The sequence below is a fragment of the Phodopus roborovskii genome, unplaced genomic scaffold, assembly GCF_943737965.1.
Source record: "Phodopus roborovskii unplaced genomic scaffold, PHOROB, whole genome shotgun sequence".
NCBI classification, from domain to species: domain Eukaryota; kingdom Metazoa; phylum Chordata; class Mammalia; order Rodentia; family Cricetidae; genus Phodopus; species Phodopus roborovskii.
Genome location: NW_026126638.1, coordinates 4180183 through 4197473, shown reverse-complemented (window position 1 = coordinate 4197473; position 17291 = coordinate 4180183). Strand labels below are relative to the sequence as shown.

Sequence of the window (17291 nt, the reverse complement as noted above, 5' to 3'; positions counted from 1 at the left end):
TCTTCCTCTGAGCCTCAGAGCCAGGAGGGGAGGCTTTAGGGGAAAGCCCTGTCTGGTACCATTGTTTGCTGCTAGGGTTGCTATGGTGATGTTTCCTGACTAGTGCTGCTGGGAGGAGGCTCTTGCCTACCCTGGGAGGATCTTCAGTCCCTAATGCTCTCCTGGTGAGGTAGGGAGGGCAGTGTTCTGTCAGATCTGGTTACAAAATGTGGTAACAGGAGGACCTGGAAGGCTTGCGGAGGAGGAAGCAGGCAGCCCTCAGACTGGGGAGAGAAGTGGCAGAGACGCCTGCGATGTGCCCCGCTTTCTGGCTGGATGTGGGAGTGGGAGGGAATGGAGGGCTACAAGTGCTGTAGCCTTCAGCGGGGCCTAAGTCAATTTCTGGTCCCATGGAAAGAGGTCTGGGGCTGCAGGGAAGAGGTGGGCAGTGCTGGGAACAAGAAAAGGATTTTGTGGGAGACAGGATCTCATGTAGTCTAGATTGGCGGATCTTCCTGCCTCTGCCTCAAAGGCTGAGATTATAGTTATGAACCACAACACCAGACAAAGCTGGCAATTTCCGAGTCAGAAAAGGGTGTGGGAGGGACATCTGTGAAAGGCCTCGTCCATCGTCTCCACCATCACCCCCCATTCAATTCCTCGACACCAGCAGTGCCACCCTGGGTTTTATTCAGTAGGTAGTTACAGTAGTGTCCTTGTGTTAGCTTGTGTATGGGAGCCTAGGGTGGCTCCTTGCGAAGCTCAGGTGCAAGCTAAGCCAGGCAGGTCAGGGTCGCTTCCTCCAGCTCAGGCCTCAGCCTGGGCTCTCAAGGCTAGACTCTCTGGCATGACTGGGAACAATATCAGAGAAACACCTAGAGGGACTCATGTCAGAGCCCAACCCCCTACACCCAAAGCCAACACTTCTACAGCACATTTCTTCTTGCAGGACCACTGGCTTGGAAGCATGGGGGTGTCAGGAAAGGGCAGTAAGCGGGACCCTGGAAGACCAACCTGTATGTCTAGGTGCCTACAGCAGAACCCACAAGTGTGGAAGAAACTGCACCGCAGGTCCCTCCCCCACAGGACACAAGCAAAGTGCACCCCTGTCCCCCTACCCACCCCTGGCCGTCTCTAGATAATGACCTAAGGAAATAAGCTTACTTTATAATTAGAGGACAATTTGGGGCTTACAGCATTTACAAGGGCTACCCTGCCAGGAGCAGCAGGTGACTACTGGGCCCTTCCTGGCCGCCACTGCTTTTGCCACACCCACCCTTCAGTTACCAGCAGACTCTCTGGGAGACCCTACCGCATGCATAGGTCCCAGCAGTGGCTTAGATGTGACTATGGTCTTGGCATAATTAGGTAAGGGCATAGCTCAGCCCTTGCCCGCTAGCTTCCCCCAGGACTTGGGGTACACTGAGCCTTGCACTAACCAGCCACGCAAGTGCCAGGATAGTGGACAGCTTGAGTGACAAGGCCTTGCTTCTATCTCAGCTCAGGGATGAACTGAGACCAGTTGATGCTGTCTGGGCCCAGAGGGTCCTCCTCCAGGCCAGGGAAGCTGATGTCCAGAAGGATCTTACTGAGGCTGTCATTCATTGTGTCCAGGACCAGGCCTTCTGTGAGAGAACGGTTGGCTGAAAGGCTGGGGACCTGAGGCTCGGGGGAGCCTGACTTGGGGACCTCCAGATGCGGGGGCGGAGAGCTACTAAAGGGGTCAGAGGCAAGGTCAAAGGGTTCTGAGTTGAGGAGCTCCCGGGGTGAGTCAAAAAGGGGAACACTTTTCAGAGGTGTGCTATTCAGCTCCATCAGCCCCAGGGAGTCAGGCAAGGGGCCAAAGGCGCCCTGGGGGGTTCGTACTGGGCTGAAATCTAACCCCCCAACTCTGGCTGGGGGTGTCAGCCTCCAGGCCTCAGGGGTTCTGGGAATTACAGATTTGCTAGGAGTGGAAGAGATGGGCAGTGTCTCCTTGATGGGGGTCTTGAAGGGTCCTCCCTCCTCCTGAGGGCAGCTGAGCTGGGATGCAGGCTCTGAAGACTCTGCCAGGAGTAGGGGCTCCATGGCTGGTTGCAATGTGCTGGGGTCCTCTGAGAAGAGCAGTTCAGGCTCATCTAGACAGGGAGACCGAAGGTGCTGTTTCCTCCGAGACCGGCTCACCTCCCTCTTCTCTCTTCGCTTAGTCACCAGCATTTCTGAGACGCACCGGGTTGGGGACTTGAGCCCACAATAGGACTTCTTAGGCTTTGGGGTGGGAGAGCAGGAAGAATCTTCCCAGGAATTGGATAGTTCCTCTTTCAGTGATGCACACGGAGAAGGCCACTCTTCCAAGGGAGGGCTCTCCGCTTTGATAGGCCTCTCTAAGTGTGCCAAGTCCTCCCCAGGCTGGATTTCTTCCTCCTTAATGGACTGAATAGGGAGCAAAGGCAATAGTCCTTCTTCAAGCAGGGGTTTCTCCTCCTTCACTGGTCCTGCAGCAGGAAGTGAGGTTACCCCTTCATTGGCTAGCAGTACTTTGGGTGCAATTCGGACTCGCTTGCTATGACGGGCGAGCTCTGAACTCATAAGTGAAGCTGCCAGAGGCAGTGGCACCTTCACCGAGGGCTGTAACACCAGAGATTGGTTCACTGGGAACTGGATGGGCACCAGGTACGAGCTGACCCGTGGGAGCAGGGGCTTCATCTTTCGCCCTAGGAGGAAGCAGGGGATCAGAGGTGGCAAAGCTGAGGGCCCACTCCTTCCCACTCCAGGGGCTCTGCTCAGCTACGGGCTCAGATCCTTTGAGTTGGAGACACCTGAAGACAGGCCCCAGAATAGGATTGGGCAGGTCTGAGGCCCACTCGCATACTCACGTGCGCCCAGGGGAAGTTCAGCTTTGATGGTCACATTTCTACGGAGCTCAGGATTGGGTCGTTTCTGCTGCTGCTTATGGGGAGAGAAAGAAACCGGGGCTAATAAGGTAAGGGAAGACAGCACAACCCCACCAACTTGAGCTGATGCCATTGGCCTAACAAACAACCCAGAAAGAAAACACTAGTTTGAATCATGGATGCAGGTAGGTACAATCTGTCAAGCCATGCTAGGGTAAAGTGGACAGCCACAGACATTATGAGGACAGGACAATGCGACACCTGACCCATGGTCCTCACCACCCCCAGGGAATGCAATGGCTATCAGAGAGACAAAGAAAAGGCAGGCTGAGAGAAGAGGCTTCTGCTGCCACCTGCAAGGCCCATGTCATGCGCTTGTCCCTGCAGTGCCCACATTGCTCTGCTCAGCACACCTTTGTGGTGCTGTGTTTAGGGCTAGCAGCCATGGGGCCAAACATAGTGCCCTCCCCACATCACAGCTTCTCTGCCCACTAAAGCCATGCTGAGCAGTGAAGGGAAATAAGGCCAAGCCCCGAGCCAGAGGAAAAGAATCTTACTGATTCCAAGTGCTCGGGCGATTGTGGAGACCCTGGTTCCAGTGGCTGGTGGCGGCCAGGCATCGAGGGAGAGAAATGAGATGAAGTTACCACCAGTGTGGTCAATCTACCCAGACTAGGAAGAAACCTATTAGATGGGTGCCAAGGGACACCATGAGTAATGGTCCCTTCCAGAAGAACAGTCCAGCAACAGCCTTCTTATGGGCACTGAGTCCCCCAAACAATTTTTTTTCTGAAAACATGTTATGGTTCCACTCCTGGTCTCTGGACTTAAAGAAGGGTTTCTTTGGAGCAAAACTGGAAATACAAATTACATGTCTGGAGAGATAGCTCAGTGGGTAAGACAGATTGCTGTATAAACATAAGGATCTGAGTTCAGATCCCAATACCTACATTAAGAAATAAAATAGGCCAGGGCTGGCCATGAATGTGCTTATAACCCCAGCTCTGCAAGAGGCGGGTGTGGAGACGGGCGGATTGATGGGGTTTGCTGACATCAGCTTAGCTCCAGTTTCAATGAGAGACCCCATTCCAAGTGATGAAACAGGACACCTAGTGTCCTCCTCTGGCTCTGCACATGCACTGGCACACAGATGCCCCCCCCCCCAATTACTAAGCCCATCCCAGATTCACTGATCACAACTCCAAGTAAGAGACCTGGAAGCTGTATTTCAACAAGCGTGCGCTAACTGGGGAGTCGAGAAAGACCTCTCTATTCGGGAACAGAACAGTTCTCTATGTGATCTGATTCAGGGCAAAGCAGTGTCACCTGGTATCTGTCACCGGAGCTCAGGGCATTATGCAAGTCATTAACTGGCCGACTGACTTCTAGCTCTCAGAGAACATCAGGAGGAACACCGCTCCTTTCCAGAAGGCTCTATAACTAACAACTCTGCCTCTCTAGATGCAACAGGGACACTCACCTTAAACACTTGGTCCAATGTCAAGTAGCGATTGGCACTTGGGTGAATGGTCCAGAAAGAGACCTTGCCATTGGCAGATGTCTCCCGAACGAACATGTCGTGGAGAGAGAGGTTGTGACGAATGGAGTTCTGAAAGAGAAACATAAGCCGCTTGGTTAGCTTGGGAAACATCACCCTGGGAGTGCGCTGGGAAAGGCAGGGAGTCTTCCACTATGCTCAACAGAGACTATGCTCAGGGTCCTTGCAATCTCACCTGTTGGCACCTCCCTTCCTGGCATGCCACACTGCTGAGCTAACCCCAGCCACACACCCCAGGAGATAAAACACATCTAGCCCAGGTCCAGGCTCTTAAGGTCTTATAGGCTGGAGCGTCCCTCTCTATCCCAGGGCAGGAATAGGTGAAAAGTTACACCTGCAACTTCTGCCTCATCACCTGAGCAGAAAAATGAAGACAGACTAAGCCTGGCAGCCAAGAACCCTGTTTTCCAGAAGTGTTTCATGCTCTTTGGCATCAGGAGAAACGAGAAGACTGCTGTCTACTGCACAGTCCTCTGAGAAACACTGAGGTGCAGGAGCAGAGCAGGAAAAAAATATATCTCTATGCCTGGACCCGGTGGTGCACACCCATGTTCCCAGTGCTGAGAAGACAAGGCAGGAAGATGCGGAGGTCAAAGCTCGGCTGGGTTACCCAGCAAGATCCTATCTCAGGGACTGGAAATTTTGATTTTTTTTAAATACAACTGAAGCGTTGCTACCCATGGCCAGATAGACAAAACTCGGGACAGGCTATAGAGAGGATGTGAGGTCAGAGCGGGTTCAAGCAGGGGTCAGATGTCATTCTTCCTGGCAAATCCCACTTCAAATCCAGATCCAGGCTTCTGTGCATGGTGGGTGAATACTCTACCATTGAGCTATAGCTCCAGCATGGCAAATCCCATTTCTACCCAAGCTTTTCAATGTAAGGGACTAAAAAGTGGGTAAAGGTACCTGCTGCCAACTCTGAGCCCAATCCCAGAACTCACATTGAGAAACAACTCTAACAAACTGTCCTCTAACCTTTACATGTAACCCCCACAACACACACACACACACTTTCTGATTCTGACACAGATTCCCCGGCATCTGTCTCAGAGTCCCAATGCTTGAGATGAAAACCAAGACAAAGGCTGGAGAGATGGCTCAGAGGTTAAGAGCACTCACTGGCTGCTCTTCCATAGGTCCTAAGTTCAATTCCCAGCAACCACTTGATGGCTCACAACCACCTGTAATGAGATATGGTGCCCTCTTCTGGCCTGCAGGGGTACATGCAGGCAAAGCACTGCACACACAATAAATAATAGCTGGACAGAAAAACAAGACAAAACCTGCTCAGGTGGGCAAGGTGGCACACGCCTGCAATTCATCCTCTCTCAAGGTTGAAACTGAAAGACTAAGTCTGAGGCCTGCCTAGCCCTTGCAGTGAGACTGTATCAAAACGAGAGAAAAAGGAAAGGCCCTGCCCACTTGACAGATGTTTCAGGAAATTAATGGTTTGTTGTTATTTTTCATTAAGACACAATCTGATGCAAAGAGAAACAGTTATTACAATGATCTTGACATTGGCTAAGGGACACAGTACCTTCCAGCCTGGCTTGGCAATGTGCTTAAAATAGGGGAAGTGGTCCTCGATCCAAGTGTAGATATCCTTCAAGGTCATGCGCTTTCTCTCAGTGCTGTTGATTGCAAACTGTATCATGGCCATGTAAGAGTAGGGCGGCCTCTCAGACACAGAGTCCTGCCAAGACGTGGACGCTCCTGAGGGCTCCTCAACCTGTGCGGTTCAAGAAACCGAGGGAGAGAACAGACAATGACAGAGGGGTTTGTGAAAACCATTCCCACCCCCAGCCCTTTTCAACCTTCCTAATGCTATGACCTTTTAGTACAGTTCCTCATGCTGTGGTGATCCCCAACCATAAAATTATTTTGTTGCTACTTCATAACAGTAATTTTGCTAGTTATGAATTATAATGTAAATATTTGATATGTAACCCAAAAGGGGTCATGACCCACAGGTTGAGAACCACTGCTCTAAACTATAATAAAAGCAAGCTTTTTTTCCCCCGAGACAGGGTTTTTCTGTGGGGCTACACAGAGTTCTAGAACTTACTCTGTAGACCAGGCTGCCCTTGAACTCACAGATATCTGCTAGCCTCTACCTCCAAGTGCTGGAACTAAATGTGTGTGCCACCACCGACCAGGAAAACAAACTTATTTGAGACCATATTTCATAATGGAATTAAAGTTTATAATCAATGATCAGGTGGATGTTAGTCTAGGCCCCAACCAATTAGGAACTGATTCAATTCCATCTTTTCCTGGAGATAAACTGCCTTAGAAGAAGCCTCATAGCTGGGGACATAGCTCAGATGGTACAATACTTGCCCAACATGCATGAAGGCCTGGGTTTGACCTCCAGCACCACATAAAAAAGTGGGTTGTGGTGGCACATGTCTAATCTTAGCACTAGGGGGATGGCAGCTCAAGGTCATCCTCAGCTACATAACCTTTCCTACGCCAGCATAGGCTACATAATAAGACCCTGTCTCAAAAACAAAACAAGGGGGGCTCTTCCAGCCAATTTCCACGATGGCTTGAATGAGTCCATGCTCATTTTCAGACTTGCAGGTTGAAGGACTTAGAATTCCATTTGTGGTCTTGATGAGATGTAAGCCTACCCTGCTTCAGTGTTTGGATAGAAGCAACAGTCAAAAGTGTGGGACAAATGCTTTCCAGTAACACATTTGGGCTGGAGAGATGGCTCAGTGGTTAAGAGCACTGACTACTATTCCAGAGGACTCAGGTTCAATTCCCAGCACCCACATGGCAGCTCACAACTGTCTCTAACTCCAAGATCTGACTCTCTCACACAGACAAATATTACAGTGTATCTCCTAATGAGGCCACACTCAATTCATACTGACAAAAGTCCAAATGGCTTCCTTAACTGAGACTCTTAATCATTTACTGAATATCTACTAAGGGGTATTAAACCCAGGATAGTAAACCCAGTGCTAGAGAAATACAAAGTAAGCCAGGAATATGCCATCCATGAGCCACAGAGGGGGACAGTTAAGAGATCCCAGACAGTCAAATAACTCACATGTCACAGAGCTGGGTGTGAGGGCGCACAGTTACAATCCTAGCTACTCAAAGGCTGAGGCAGGAGGACCCAAGCAAGGTCAGCTTTGCCAGCCCCTGATTCAAAGTAAAAATTAAACAGGGTTAGAAATATAGCTCAGTGGCACAGTCTTTTCTGTTGTTTTTGGAGACAGGGTTTCTCTGTGTAGCCCTGGCCGTCCTGAGCTCTGTAAACCAGGCCTGGCACTGCCGCCCATTAAAGGCATGTGTACCACTTCCCAGCTAGCATTTTGTCTTACTAGTGGCATAATTTTAGGTACTATATTCAAGAACTAGGGGTCACTTTCTAATACCTTTTCAAAAAAATGTTTTTAAAGAAAAATTACACACAAAAGCACTAAGTAGTGCCAATGTGAGAACTTGGATGTTTTTTCAAGCAGCTCTCCTTGACCCATTTCCCGTCTTAGAAATCCCCTGTACTCGCTCGTTCTGACTTCCCTAATGAGTGGCAGGACAGTTCACCTTAACCTGATTCTGCTCCAGGTGACAATTCTCCTTCTCTTCCATCTCCTGCTTAATGTTGCAGGGGCCCAGCCCATCAGAACTCATCTTCCCGAGCCACTGGATGTTGGTTAAGCTATTGTCCAGTGTGCAGCCTGTCACTTCACCGCCAGCTGTAAGGAAAACAACCCAAGACTCCATTAGCAGCCTCTTCAGGTGCCCCGAATCTCCATCAAAATCAATGGCTGGAGACAACCCCTCCAAGTCCCACTCTCTTAGGGGCAGGGAACACATGGCAAGTTACTCTGCTCTGTGACAGACGGAAGGAGAAATTCAGGAGTACTGAACTACATTTCAACGAGCCAGATGGAACCCTAGGCATCTGTCAAGGCAATTTTTGGAAAGCGACACAAGCAAGTCACTTTTCTTCCCCCCAGGCTCCAGTCTATCACTTTCAGATGAAGATTTGCTTCCTTCCAGGTGGCAGTGGTCTGAGTAAGAATGGCCCTTTTACACTCATATGCTTGGATGCGTTGTCACCAGTGAGTGGCACCATTTCAAAGGATTGGGAAGGAGGATTAGAAAGGCCCTGTGGGAGGAAATGTGACACTGGAGGTGGGCTTTGAGGTTTCAAAAACCCATGCCAGGCCCAGGTTCTCTCTGCCTGCCTGTGTCGGCCCCCAGATCAGGCAGGGTAGAGCTCTCAGCTACTGCCCCAGGGCCTGCCTGCATGCTGCCATGCCCCCACTGTGACGAACACCGACTAACCCTCTGACACTGCAAGCAAGGCCCCGATTAAATGCTTTCTGTCACAAGAGTTGCCTTGGTCACGGTGTCTCTTCAGAGCAATAGAACGGTGACTAAGACACAGTCAACCCAAAGAAAAAAACCAAACCAACCGACCAGCCAGCTAATCCACAAATCTTTTTCCAGTAGAACATGAGTGATGGGAGTCAGGCGTTGGTGGTGCACGCCTTTAGTCCCAGCACTGGGGAGGCAGGCGATCTCTGTGAGTTCTAGACCAGCCTGGTCTACAAGAGCTAGTTCCAGGACAGCCTCCAAAGCCACAGAGAAACCCTGTCTCAAAAAACGGGGAAAAAAAAGAGGGATGGGAAGGCTACATTACTGCAACCCTTTCAACAGTGTCCAGATGGTCTGCTTTCAGGATAAAGAATAGCAAGCCTTTGCCTTGATCCCTCCTACATTCCTGTCTACCACAGACATCAGCATGACTGACTGCAGGCAGGTCTTACCAGTGAGAAGGACCAGCCTCCACACCCCTTTGCCTTACAAACCACATACCACAGCTTTCCTGTCTTTGCCTTGGAAGGGCTCCAGGTGGCTTGGGAACAGGCACACCCTTCACTGCTGGCTTTGGTCCTAAGGTCTCGGTGATCACCTCTGTCCTCTTGCAATCACTGCTGGTTTGGGCCTGAGGTTGGGGACCGGGATGGTGAGATGAGGTCCCCCCAGAGCTGATGAGGATGAACTTGTTGGGTCCACTGCTGCCACTCTCTTTCCCTTTGGCGGTTAGTGCTGTGATGATGCTCTGGATGTCAGCATTGTTGGGGATGGCCACCACTTGTGTGTTGGGCATGGTGGGGTGGTTGATAATCTTGATTCCATCTGGAAACTTGCAAGAACTGGACTCTGCCACCTCCTGGGAGGCCTGTGCTTGAGTCGGCTCCTGCTGGGCAGGGGGTCTCTTTGTTTCCTCCTCTGATGTTTCACCCGGGGCATTTTGAATAGGAAGGGGCAGCCTCCGTCTTTTGAGAATCAGTGGCCGACGGGGGCTGGTTCTCATCATGAAGCTCTGCTCTCACTCTCCATTGAGAATCACAAGCATTGACCCTGCAGAGGACGAGAAGCTCAGTGTCACAGATCTGCTGAGCTGAGACAAACTGGAAGTAATCCTTTGCATGACTGGCCAAAAGCAGAAGCTGAAAAGGCCCAGGGAATGCTGCTTGGACCTGCCAAGCCCTCACACGATAAGGACAGAAGCTGGGTTTGTTGTCCACTTGTAATCCCAGAACCTACAAGGTTCAAGGCCACCCTCAGCCAGACAGTGAGTTCAAAGTCAGCATGGGCCACATGAGATGCTGTCTCAAAACAAAGCAAAGAAAACCCTACTTCTGACCAAGGAAAGCTAAAAATCACAGCCAACAAATAATCCAGGAGGGGAATGTGGGATTGAATTGGAGTCCATCTCTTGGAAACTTAAGAAAGTTTGGGCAGGCCAGAGATATAACATAGCTTAGTGACAGAATGCTTGCTTAGCTTGTGTAAGGCCCTAGGTTCAGTTCCCAATACTACAAAAAAAGCAAACAAATCAAAAAACAGATTGTTTGGCGTTGACAAGATGGCTCAGCGAGTTAAGTTGCCTACTGCTAAGCCTGACACCCGAACTCAATCCCTGGGACTGGTAAAAGGAACCAACCCCTGACTGTTGTCCTCCCATCTCCACATACATGCTGTGGCATGAGGGCACCCCCACCCCCACACCATAAGTATGTAAAAACTCTTTTTGATGTTTGTTCAACAGACTAAGTGAGAAGGCATCTGTATCAATGTGAAGATGCTGACACATCCCCCAGAAGATCACTTGCAATGACTGTAGAGAGGGATGAACAACGAGAAATGGATGGACATAGGAGTCCTGACCAAAGCCTGACTCTGCAACCCGTTCTATGACAAAGCCTTGATAAAGTTTCTATCTGCAGGTCACAGGTTCAGGGCGCACCGCCAGAGGCACCTGTGAATAGTGTGCAAGACCTCCAATGGGGGAAGCTTTCCTATGTAAGGTCCTTCTGCAAAGTTGTGCAGATCATGCAGTCATTTATTTCACATTTCCAGTACTGGTGATTGAACTCAGGGCTCCATACACAGTAGGCAAAGACTCTACCCACAGTGCCCTTTTCCTGGAGGAGACATACTCTCTTCTAGCTATGTTGGTCTCAAACAAAGCAGCTGACCTTACATTTCTAATTCTGCTGCCTCTACCTGCTAGAATGACAGGTTTTTAGTGGTGCTGGAAATTGAACTGGGGTGTTTTGTGTATGCTTGGTAAGCACTCTACAATAAAATTCCCAGTCCTCTCGAATTAAACAAACAAAAAAACCTCTTCTAGAATGGTACCAAGAGCTAGTAAACACTGAGCCATCTCTCTAGCCCATTACATTAATTTTCTAAAGAGTATTTTCCTTCAAAATCTGCAAACTAGCTGAGTGTGTGTGTGTGTGTGTGTGTGTGTGTGTGTGTGTGTGTATGTGTGTGTGTGAGATGGCGGTGATGTTTTTTGTCCCAGCACTCGGGAGGCAGAGGCAGGTGGATCTCTGTGAGTTCGAGACCAGCCTGGTCTACAAGAGCTAGTTCCAGGATAGCCTCCAAAGCCATAGAGAACCTTGTCTCAAAAAACCAGGGGAGTAAAAAAAAAAAAAAAAAAAAAAAAATCTGCAAACCATCTTTACAGTGCTACCTCCATACTTGTAAGTATTTATGGCATTTTAGCTGTTGATATGTTACTTTATACACCTTAATTTTCTGCTTCAAAGTAAGATTGTAATACAATGCCCACCTCCTGCCTAAGATGTTCTACCAATATGCTTAAGGTACCTTTTATTTTTGAGACACAGTCTCATGTAGCACAGGCTGGCTTTGAACTGTTGAGCCTTTGGCCTCCACTTTAGTCAGTGCTGAGATTACAGGCCTTGCTACGCTAAAGTGGCTTTGAAATGTTAAGGACCTAGTCTTTTCTTTAGAAGAAGCAGTTCATAGATTTTTATAGATATATGTAAAATAGCTTATCATTAAGTTAAATCCTGTCATTCTATTTTGAGGTCCCTTGAGAAATAGAGAAACCAGCTGTCTTTTTTTTTTTTTAAAGGACACCTGCCAAAAAGGATTACCCATTTTTGACATCCGCCAGCTGCTTAAGAGTCCTCAGGTCCCTACCGCCCCGTGGCTGCCTTTCCTTTACATTTCGTCTTCTCTACCTTCAAAATCTCAGTTTCCAAATTGCTGCACATTGCACCCCATCCCAACCAAGTAGCAGACACCCCACCCCCACCACCCTCACCCCCCACAGGGTATGTCTTCTCTTTGACCAGCGCCTTCCGAATACTCCCAATACCTTCCAACCGGAGGCGACTTGCAGAGTCACCCCACGGACCCGATTCTCCTCCACCCTGAGCCGGGAACCTTGCAGCAACACTCAGCGAGGATCCCGCCCTGCCAGGGAGGCAGGGCTGGCTGCGTGTGCAGACTCGGGGGGCAGGCCTGCTCCCAGGGTCCCCGGGTGCTGGGAGAACGCGGCGGGAGGGCGGAGGCCGGCGGCTCACTCCTTCTCCCCGGCGGTCCCCGACACCCCCTCGCGCCCCGCAGCCCCGGCGGTCCCGGCTCCGAGCCCTCGCCCGGCCCGGCCCGGCCGGGCCCGGGACTTGCTCCTGCAGCGCACTCACCTCACACGCCGCGGCTGCTCCACGCGGGGCCGAGCCGGGCCCGGGCGGCGGGTCCCGGCGGGGTGGCCGGGGTGGGAGGCCGGGGCCGGGTGGGGCTGAAGCCCGGGCCGGGGGGTGGGTCCCGCAGCGCCGCTTTCGGTTGTTCCGCTGTTTGAAATTGGCGCCGGCGGAGCGTTGCGGTCACGTGACGGAGCGTCGCCAATCGGCACCGGCTTGTCTCCGGGTTCCGGCCCCGAACGCTCGGCGTCCTGAGGAGCGGCGGCCGGCGGCGGCGGCCGGGAGGGCGGGTAAGGCGACGCCGGGGGGCTCGAGGGGCGGCGGGAGGGACGCGGGGACGCGCGGGCGGCGGCCGGCGGTCTGCTCCGCCGCGGCCGTGCCCAGGGAGCCGCGGTCGCCGACTTCCTTCCTCCCTTCCTCCTTCCGGGGCAGCGCACGCCGCCCGGCCGGTGAGAGACCCAGCCGCCGCCCCGGCTCCCCCACCGCCGCGGCCGGCGGTGCTGCGTGTCCCCCCACGCCGCGGTTCCGCGCCCTACGCCCCGCCCCTGCCCGCCGCCGCCGCCTCCGCCTCCGTCCAGCCTCGAGGGACACAGACAAGATGCTGACTTACGTACTCGCCCTGCTCTAGCGGGAGGCACAATGGCAGGCGGCCCCGGGCGTCCCCTCCCCTCCCCTCCCGGCCCGCCGTCCGTCTGATGGACAGGGAGCACAGAATGAGATCCGTAGAATTCTAGCCACAGAGGAACAAGGTAGAGGCCGCTGGGTGGGATTTGTCTCACACAAGGTCCCCCCAGGTGTAGAATTCTCGGCCCTCGCGTCTCCGTCTTCGGAGTAGCTGGGGCCACCGGCTGGCCCTCTCGCAGCCTTCTGAGATATTTTGAGTATTTATTTTAACGAGACAATCTTGACTCAGGACAGGGAAGGCTCTTTCTCTCTTTTTCTTTTCTTAATTTTTTTTTTTTAATGAGTCGAGATGTACTGTAAGCTCTGTTACCCATTACACAGGGGAGGGAGGGAAACTTTCGAAGCAGATAGAATAATAACCGAAGGCTGCTTTGACTGGAGGAGGCCTGGTGAGTGCAAAGGTTGAATGAAGGTCACGCAGGAGTGCGTAATGCTGTGGGACAGGAAACAGGGCCTTCAGCCTTACTGAGTTTTGCCTTTAGCAAGAGTTGCAGGCAGCTAGGCATGTGGCACATGCCTATAGTCCTGGGGTCAGACAAAAGGATCCCGAGTTAGAGGCCACTCTGGGCTACCGTAGTCTGAAAAAGATGTTCTGGTGGTGCATGCCTTTAATCCCAACACGCAGGAGGCAGAGGCAGCCGAATCTGGATTCCAGGCCAGCCAGGTATACATAGCCAGCTCCAGGTCAGCCAAAGCTACAATAGTGAGACACTATCTCAGAGTAAATAAAAAGAAGCAAAGGTTGAGCAGACGGGAGCCAACACCTGACTTAACGTTTTTTTTTTTTTTTTTTTTTTTTTTTTTGTTTGGGCCCGTCTGTAAGAGATTGTCTAGATTAGACTGAGGTGAGGTGACCCACCCTGAATTCGCATCCTCGGGAGGTGCACATTCATTCATCTGCATCCTGCCTGCTCAAGGGATGTGCTCCTCTGCCTTCAAGCCCCTGCTGACATGACTTCTCCAACACAGGACTGTATGCTGGAACTGTGAGCCAAAAACGGCCCTTCCTTCCTTCCTCCTTCCTTCCTTCCTTCCTTCCTTCCTTCCTTCCTTAACTTGCCTTCCTCAGAGTGTTTTATGGCAGCAACAGGAAAAGCACCTGGGGAGGCAGAGACTACAGTAGCGAATTTGAAGCCGGCCTATGCTGTGTTGAGGCCCTGTCTTTACAAAGTCAAAATAGTGAGTGTCAAAAATAATTATAAGAGGGCTAGTGTATAGCCAAGTGGTACTGTTGCAGCCTAAGGTGCTGAGGCTTATGGTGCTCCTCAGCCGGGAGTGACCTTCTTGCTCTCCCAGCTCTTTATTCGCAGGTTAGGTGTCTTCCCACTCAGAAAGCCTTCTGTGCAGTGAGTTGAAGCAAACTGCATTACACTGACGAGTGGTAGGACCCTAATCTCAGCTCCTTTCTTTCCTTCCCACTTTTCCCTTTTGGCAGAGCTGGGGATTGAAGACTCGGCCAGAGACTGTTGAATAAGTACTTGCCCGTCTTTAGTTCCTAGTGATCAGCATGGTGCAGTGAGTTCAGCAGGTGGCTTTTGAATGATGTTGAGATAATGTGTTTTGTGAAGTGGTATGGGAAACTGTTGTTCCCCCAACCCGAGGTCTGAGTGGTAGTTTTTGGTAGGTAGACCAGCATGTGTCGTGAAGGGCGGGGAATCACACACACACGATTTCCTCCCAGCCTCTGTGTCTTCTCTACAGGCATGGTTTGCAGCTGCACCCCAACGCAGACCAGGAAGCCTCCCTGCACCATGTGGTTACTAAATGCTCTTCCTTTACCTGTTGATGCCTCCCAAAAAGAGACGCCAGAGACAGTCCCACAAAGCCCAGCTGCTATTCCACCAACAGCCACTGGAGGGCCCCAAACACCGTTATGAACCACCCCAGCAGCCGGTTACCCACACTGTGCAGGTACCCAGCAAACCCATTGATCAGGACACCATCACTTCCTGGGTAAGTTCTTTGACCTTTACTGTGTTAGGCTTTTCAGAATACTGACTCTTAATCCTCTTGGAGCAGGGACAGGGAAACAGTTACTCTTTGTGCCTGTGGTGGGTGATCTGACCTGTCTGGTATGTTTACTTTTCTTCATTCAGACCAAAATACATGTTATATGGAAATGGAGTCTTTCCTGCCAGGTTTTTCTGAAAAGGTTCTGAGTGAGCATTTTATTACCCAGTCGCTTAGTAAAGAAACTAGAAAGATGTTAAGCTTACAAATGAGACTATTTCCTGTAACTCATGTGAAAAGTACTAGGTATTCTATGGTCAGATGGATTGAACCTTAGGGAGAAAAACCCTATAAAAATGGCATTATGAGGCACACCTGTAATCCTAGCATTTGGGAGGCCGAGGCAACGGGAGGGATCTCAGGTTGGAGGCCAGCCTGGACTACATGGTAAGACTGTCTAAAGTGAAAAGGAAAAAGTTCATAAGCACTGATTGAACAGACATGGTGTGCTAGATCCCATTTCTGAAGCCTCACTTCCTGTTTGTAGCTGCCATTCATTCTTTGCTGAAGGCCTCTTGCCAGGCCCTCTCCCAGGTGTTGGGGATAAGTCTGTTAGTCCCTGTCCTCTCGAGAGCTTTGCTTTGCTGAGGACTGAACTGAGCATGCTAAGCTTGGGTTCTGCCTCCAGGGATCTTTCCAGCCCTGCTCTCGTGAAGTTTAAAGACAGCCATAACAATGCATGGTGATGACAAATACCTCGCCTCCTCTCCCTCAGGAGCAACCTGAAAGGCAGAGGGACTTGACAGCTGGCCCAAAGCTGGTTGGTGGGTCCTTTATTATAAGTGACTTCTCACAATTCTGGACAGAAATAAAGGAGGGTTCTGTCTCTTGATCGTTTCCTTGGTAGTTGAACCAAACCTTTTTTCTTTATGCACAGGTACTACCTCAGTTTGATACAGCAGCTGGAAGCCAGTTCCCATCACACTGGAAACATCGTCCCCGAGGCCAGGCAAGACACTTAACTCGAAGATCTACCTGCAAGTTCCCATGTCTAACCTTTGAGAGTCCACCGTCTTCCAGTTCAGAGACATTATTGATATCCGGGAACAGAGAAGAGCCCTGTCAGTCAGAAAAGGACACTCCCAGAAGGCCTTTAGTGCCACTGTTCAGTCCCCAGAGCTGTGGGGAACTGTCAGTGCATGCCCTTCAAAGTTTACCTCAAGTGTTCATGCCTCCTGATATCCAGACCCCAGAGTCATCTGTGAGAGAAGATCCCATTTCCCCAGACCAGAAGGAAAACAATCTTCCAGGCTGCATCCTTGGCCCAAGAACTCCCAGCAGCCCAGAGCCTGGGCCTGTTCTGGTCAAGGACACCCCTGAGGAGAAGTATGGGATAAAGGTCACATGGAGACGCAGAAGGCACCTGTTTAACTACCTTAAAGAGAGAGGGAAGCTGGACAAGAGCCAGTTCCTTGTGAAGATCTGACTGGATGTCACGAACTTAAGACATCTCCAAAGCTGCTGAGGTCATAGTTTCCAGAGTCTCTCTGGCTTGAAAGAATGAAATGGAGTGAACCCCAGGAGGAGGAAGACTTAGCTAGAGGCCTAGACTTGGGATTTGGTTTCTAGATTTGATTTTTAAGCCACCTGGTATCAGGAAGAGTTGGGTTTAGTGTCATGGACTGTTGCTAGTTTCCTCAGATTAACTGTTTAAACCTCTAAATTATCTCATACTGTTTACAATGTTTGTAAATAAATGGCTGCTCCAAGTTTTTAGAGAACTCTACTTCTGTGAGTCATGCAGCAGTGTGGCCCATTATAAAAGGTCTGAGCTGATTTATTTTCTGCCTCAAACTTGTTTCATTCAACATTTTTTGGTTCTGATCTTGAGGCTCAGTGACAGCTTCCACTGATGGAGAAAATCAATGTGAACTCAGGGTGTTAATAGTTGACACCTACCTTTACAACTTTGGGTCTCTGCCTTGATGAATACAGTGGGGTAGGGGAGATATGGGACAGATGTGTAAGTTTGTGTTTTGAGATTCTGTTTACTACGGTGGAAGAAATGTGGCGTTATCGAATGTGGTAGGAAAATGCATTCTTACAGTAATTGTGTGTACATACAGTGGATTAATGGAAGGGCTGTCTTTGCTAACAAGTGTCTCAGTGGTCCTCTTACTCATACAAATAGCACCCTTTGACCCTTCTCTTTTAGCACCCGGCACGCTAGCCTCTTATATGGGTGAGAATTTG

At 50.6% G+C, this 17291-nt stretch overlaps 2 protein-coding genes across 7 annotated transcripts; one reads left to right on the top strand and one right to left on the bottom strand.

Moving 5' to 3' along the window:
• Nucleotides 1-1460: 1460 nt before the first annotated feature.
• Foxm1 (forkhead box M1) lies at nt 1461-12162 on the bottom strand. Of its 5 annotated transcripts, none has more exons than XM_051173049.1 (8): nt 12080-12162; nt 9253-9801; nt 7972-8123; nt 5951-6142; nt 4333-4461; nt 3410-3454; nt 2835-2907; nt 1461-2672 (listed from the first exon to the last, which is right to left on the bottom strand). In XM_051173049.1, the coding sequence occupies exons 2-8, from the start codon at nt 9755-9757 to the stop codon at nt 1471-1473; spliced, it is 2298 nt and encodes a 765-aa protein (XP_051029006.1). In that variant the 5' UTR covers nt 9758-9801; nt 12080-12162; the 3' UTR covers nt 1461-1470. The 5 variants fall into 5 exon arrangements, with proteins under 5 accessions (XP_051029006.1, XP_051029007.1, XP_051029008.1 ...); XM_051173050.1 differs by having other exon boundaries at nt 2835-2904; XM_051173051.1 differs by having other exon boundaries at nt 7978-8123.
• Nucleotides 12163-12547: 385 nt separating this feature from the next.
• Nucleotides 12548-16876, top strand: Rhno1 (RAD9-HUS1-RAD1 interacting nuclear orphan 1). Of its 2 annotated transcripts, none has more exons than XM_051173056.1 (3): nt 12548-12694; nt 14790-15041; nt 15976-16876. In XM_051173056.1, exons 2-3 carry the CDS (start codon nt 14853-14855, stop codon nt 16522-16524), a joined length of 738 nt encoding a protein of 245 aa, XP_051029013.1. In that variant the 5' UTR covers nt 12548-12694; nt 14790-14852; the 3' UTR covers nt 16525-16876. The 2 variants fall into 2 exon arrangements, with proteins under 2 accessions (XP_051029013.1, XP_051029012.1); XM_051173055.1 differs by lacking the exon at nt 12548-12694 and adding an exon at nt 13059-13153.
• Nucleotides 16877-17291: the final 415 nt, after the last annotated feature.

Bases quoted from the DNA above. Each gene is read 5' to 3' on its own strand.
- Foxm1 (XM_051173049.1), bottom strand. From the start codon at position 9,757: ATGATGAGAACCAGCCCCCGTCGGCCACTGATTCTCAAAAGACGGAGG. The intron at 8,124-9,252 runs GTATGTGGTTTG...TTTTCCTTACAG, and splicing joins GCAAAGACAGGAAAGCTGTG to CTGGCGGTGAAGTGACAGGC. The intron at 4,462-5,950 runs GTACTGTGTCCC...TTTCTCTTTCAG, and splicing joins TTGCCAAGCCAGGCTGGAAG to AACTCCATTCGTCACAACCT.
- Rhno1 (XM_051173056.1), top strand. From the start codon at position 14,853: ATGCTCTTCCTTTACCTGTTGATGCCTCCCAAAAAGAGACGCCAGAGA. The intron at 15,042-15,975 runs GTAAGTTCTTTG...CTTTATGCACAG, and splicing joins AGGACACCATCACTTCCTGG to GTACTACCTCAGTTTGATAC.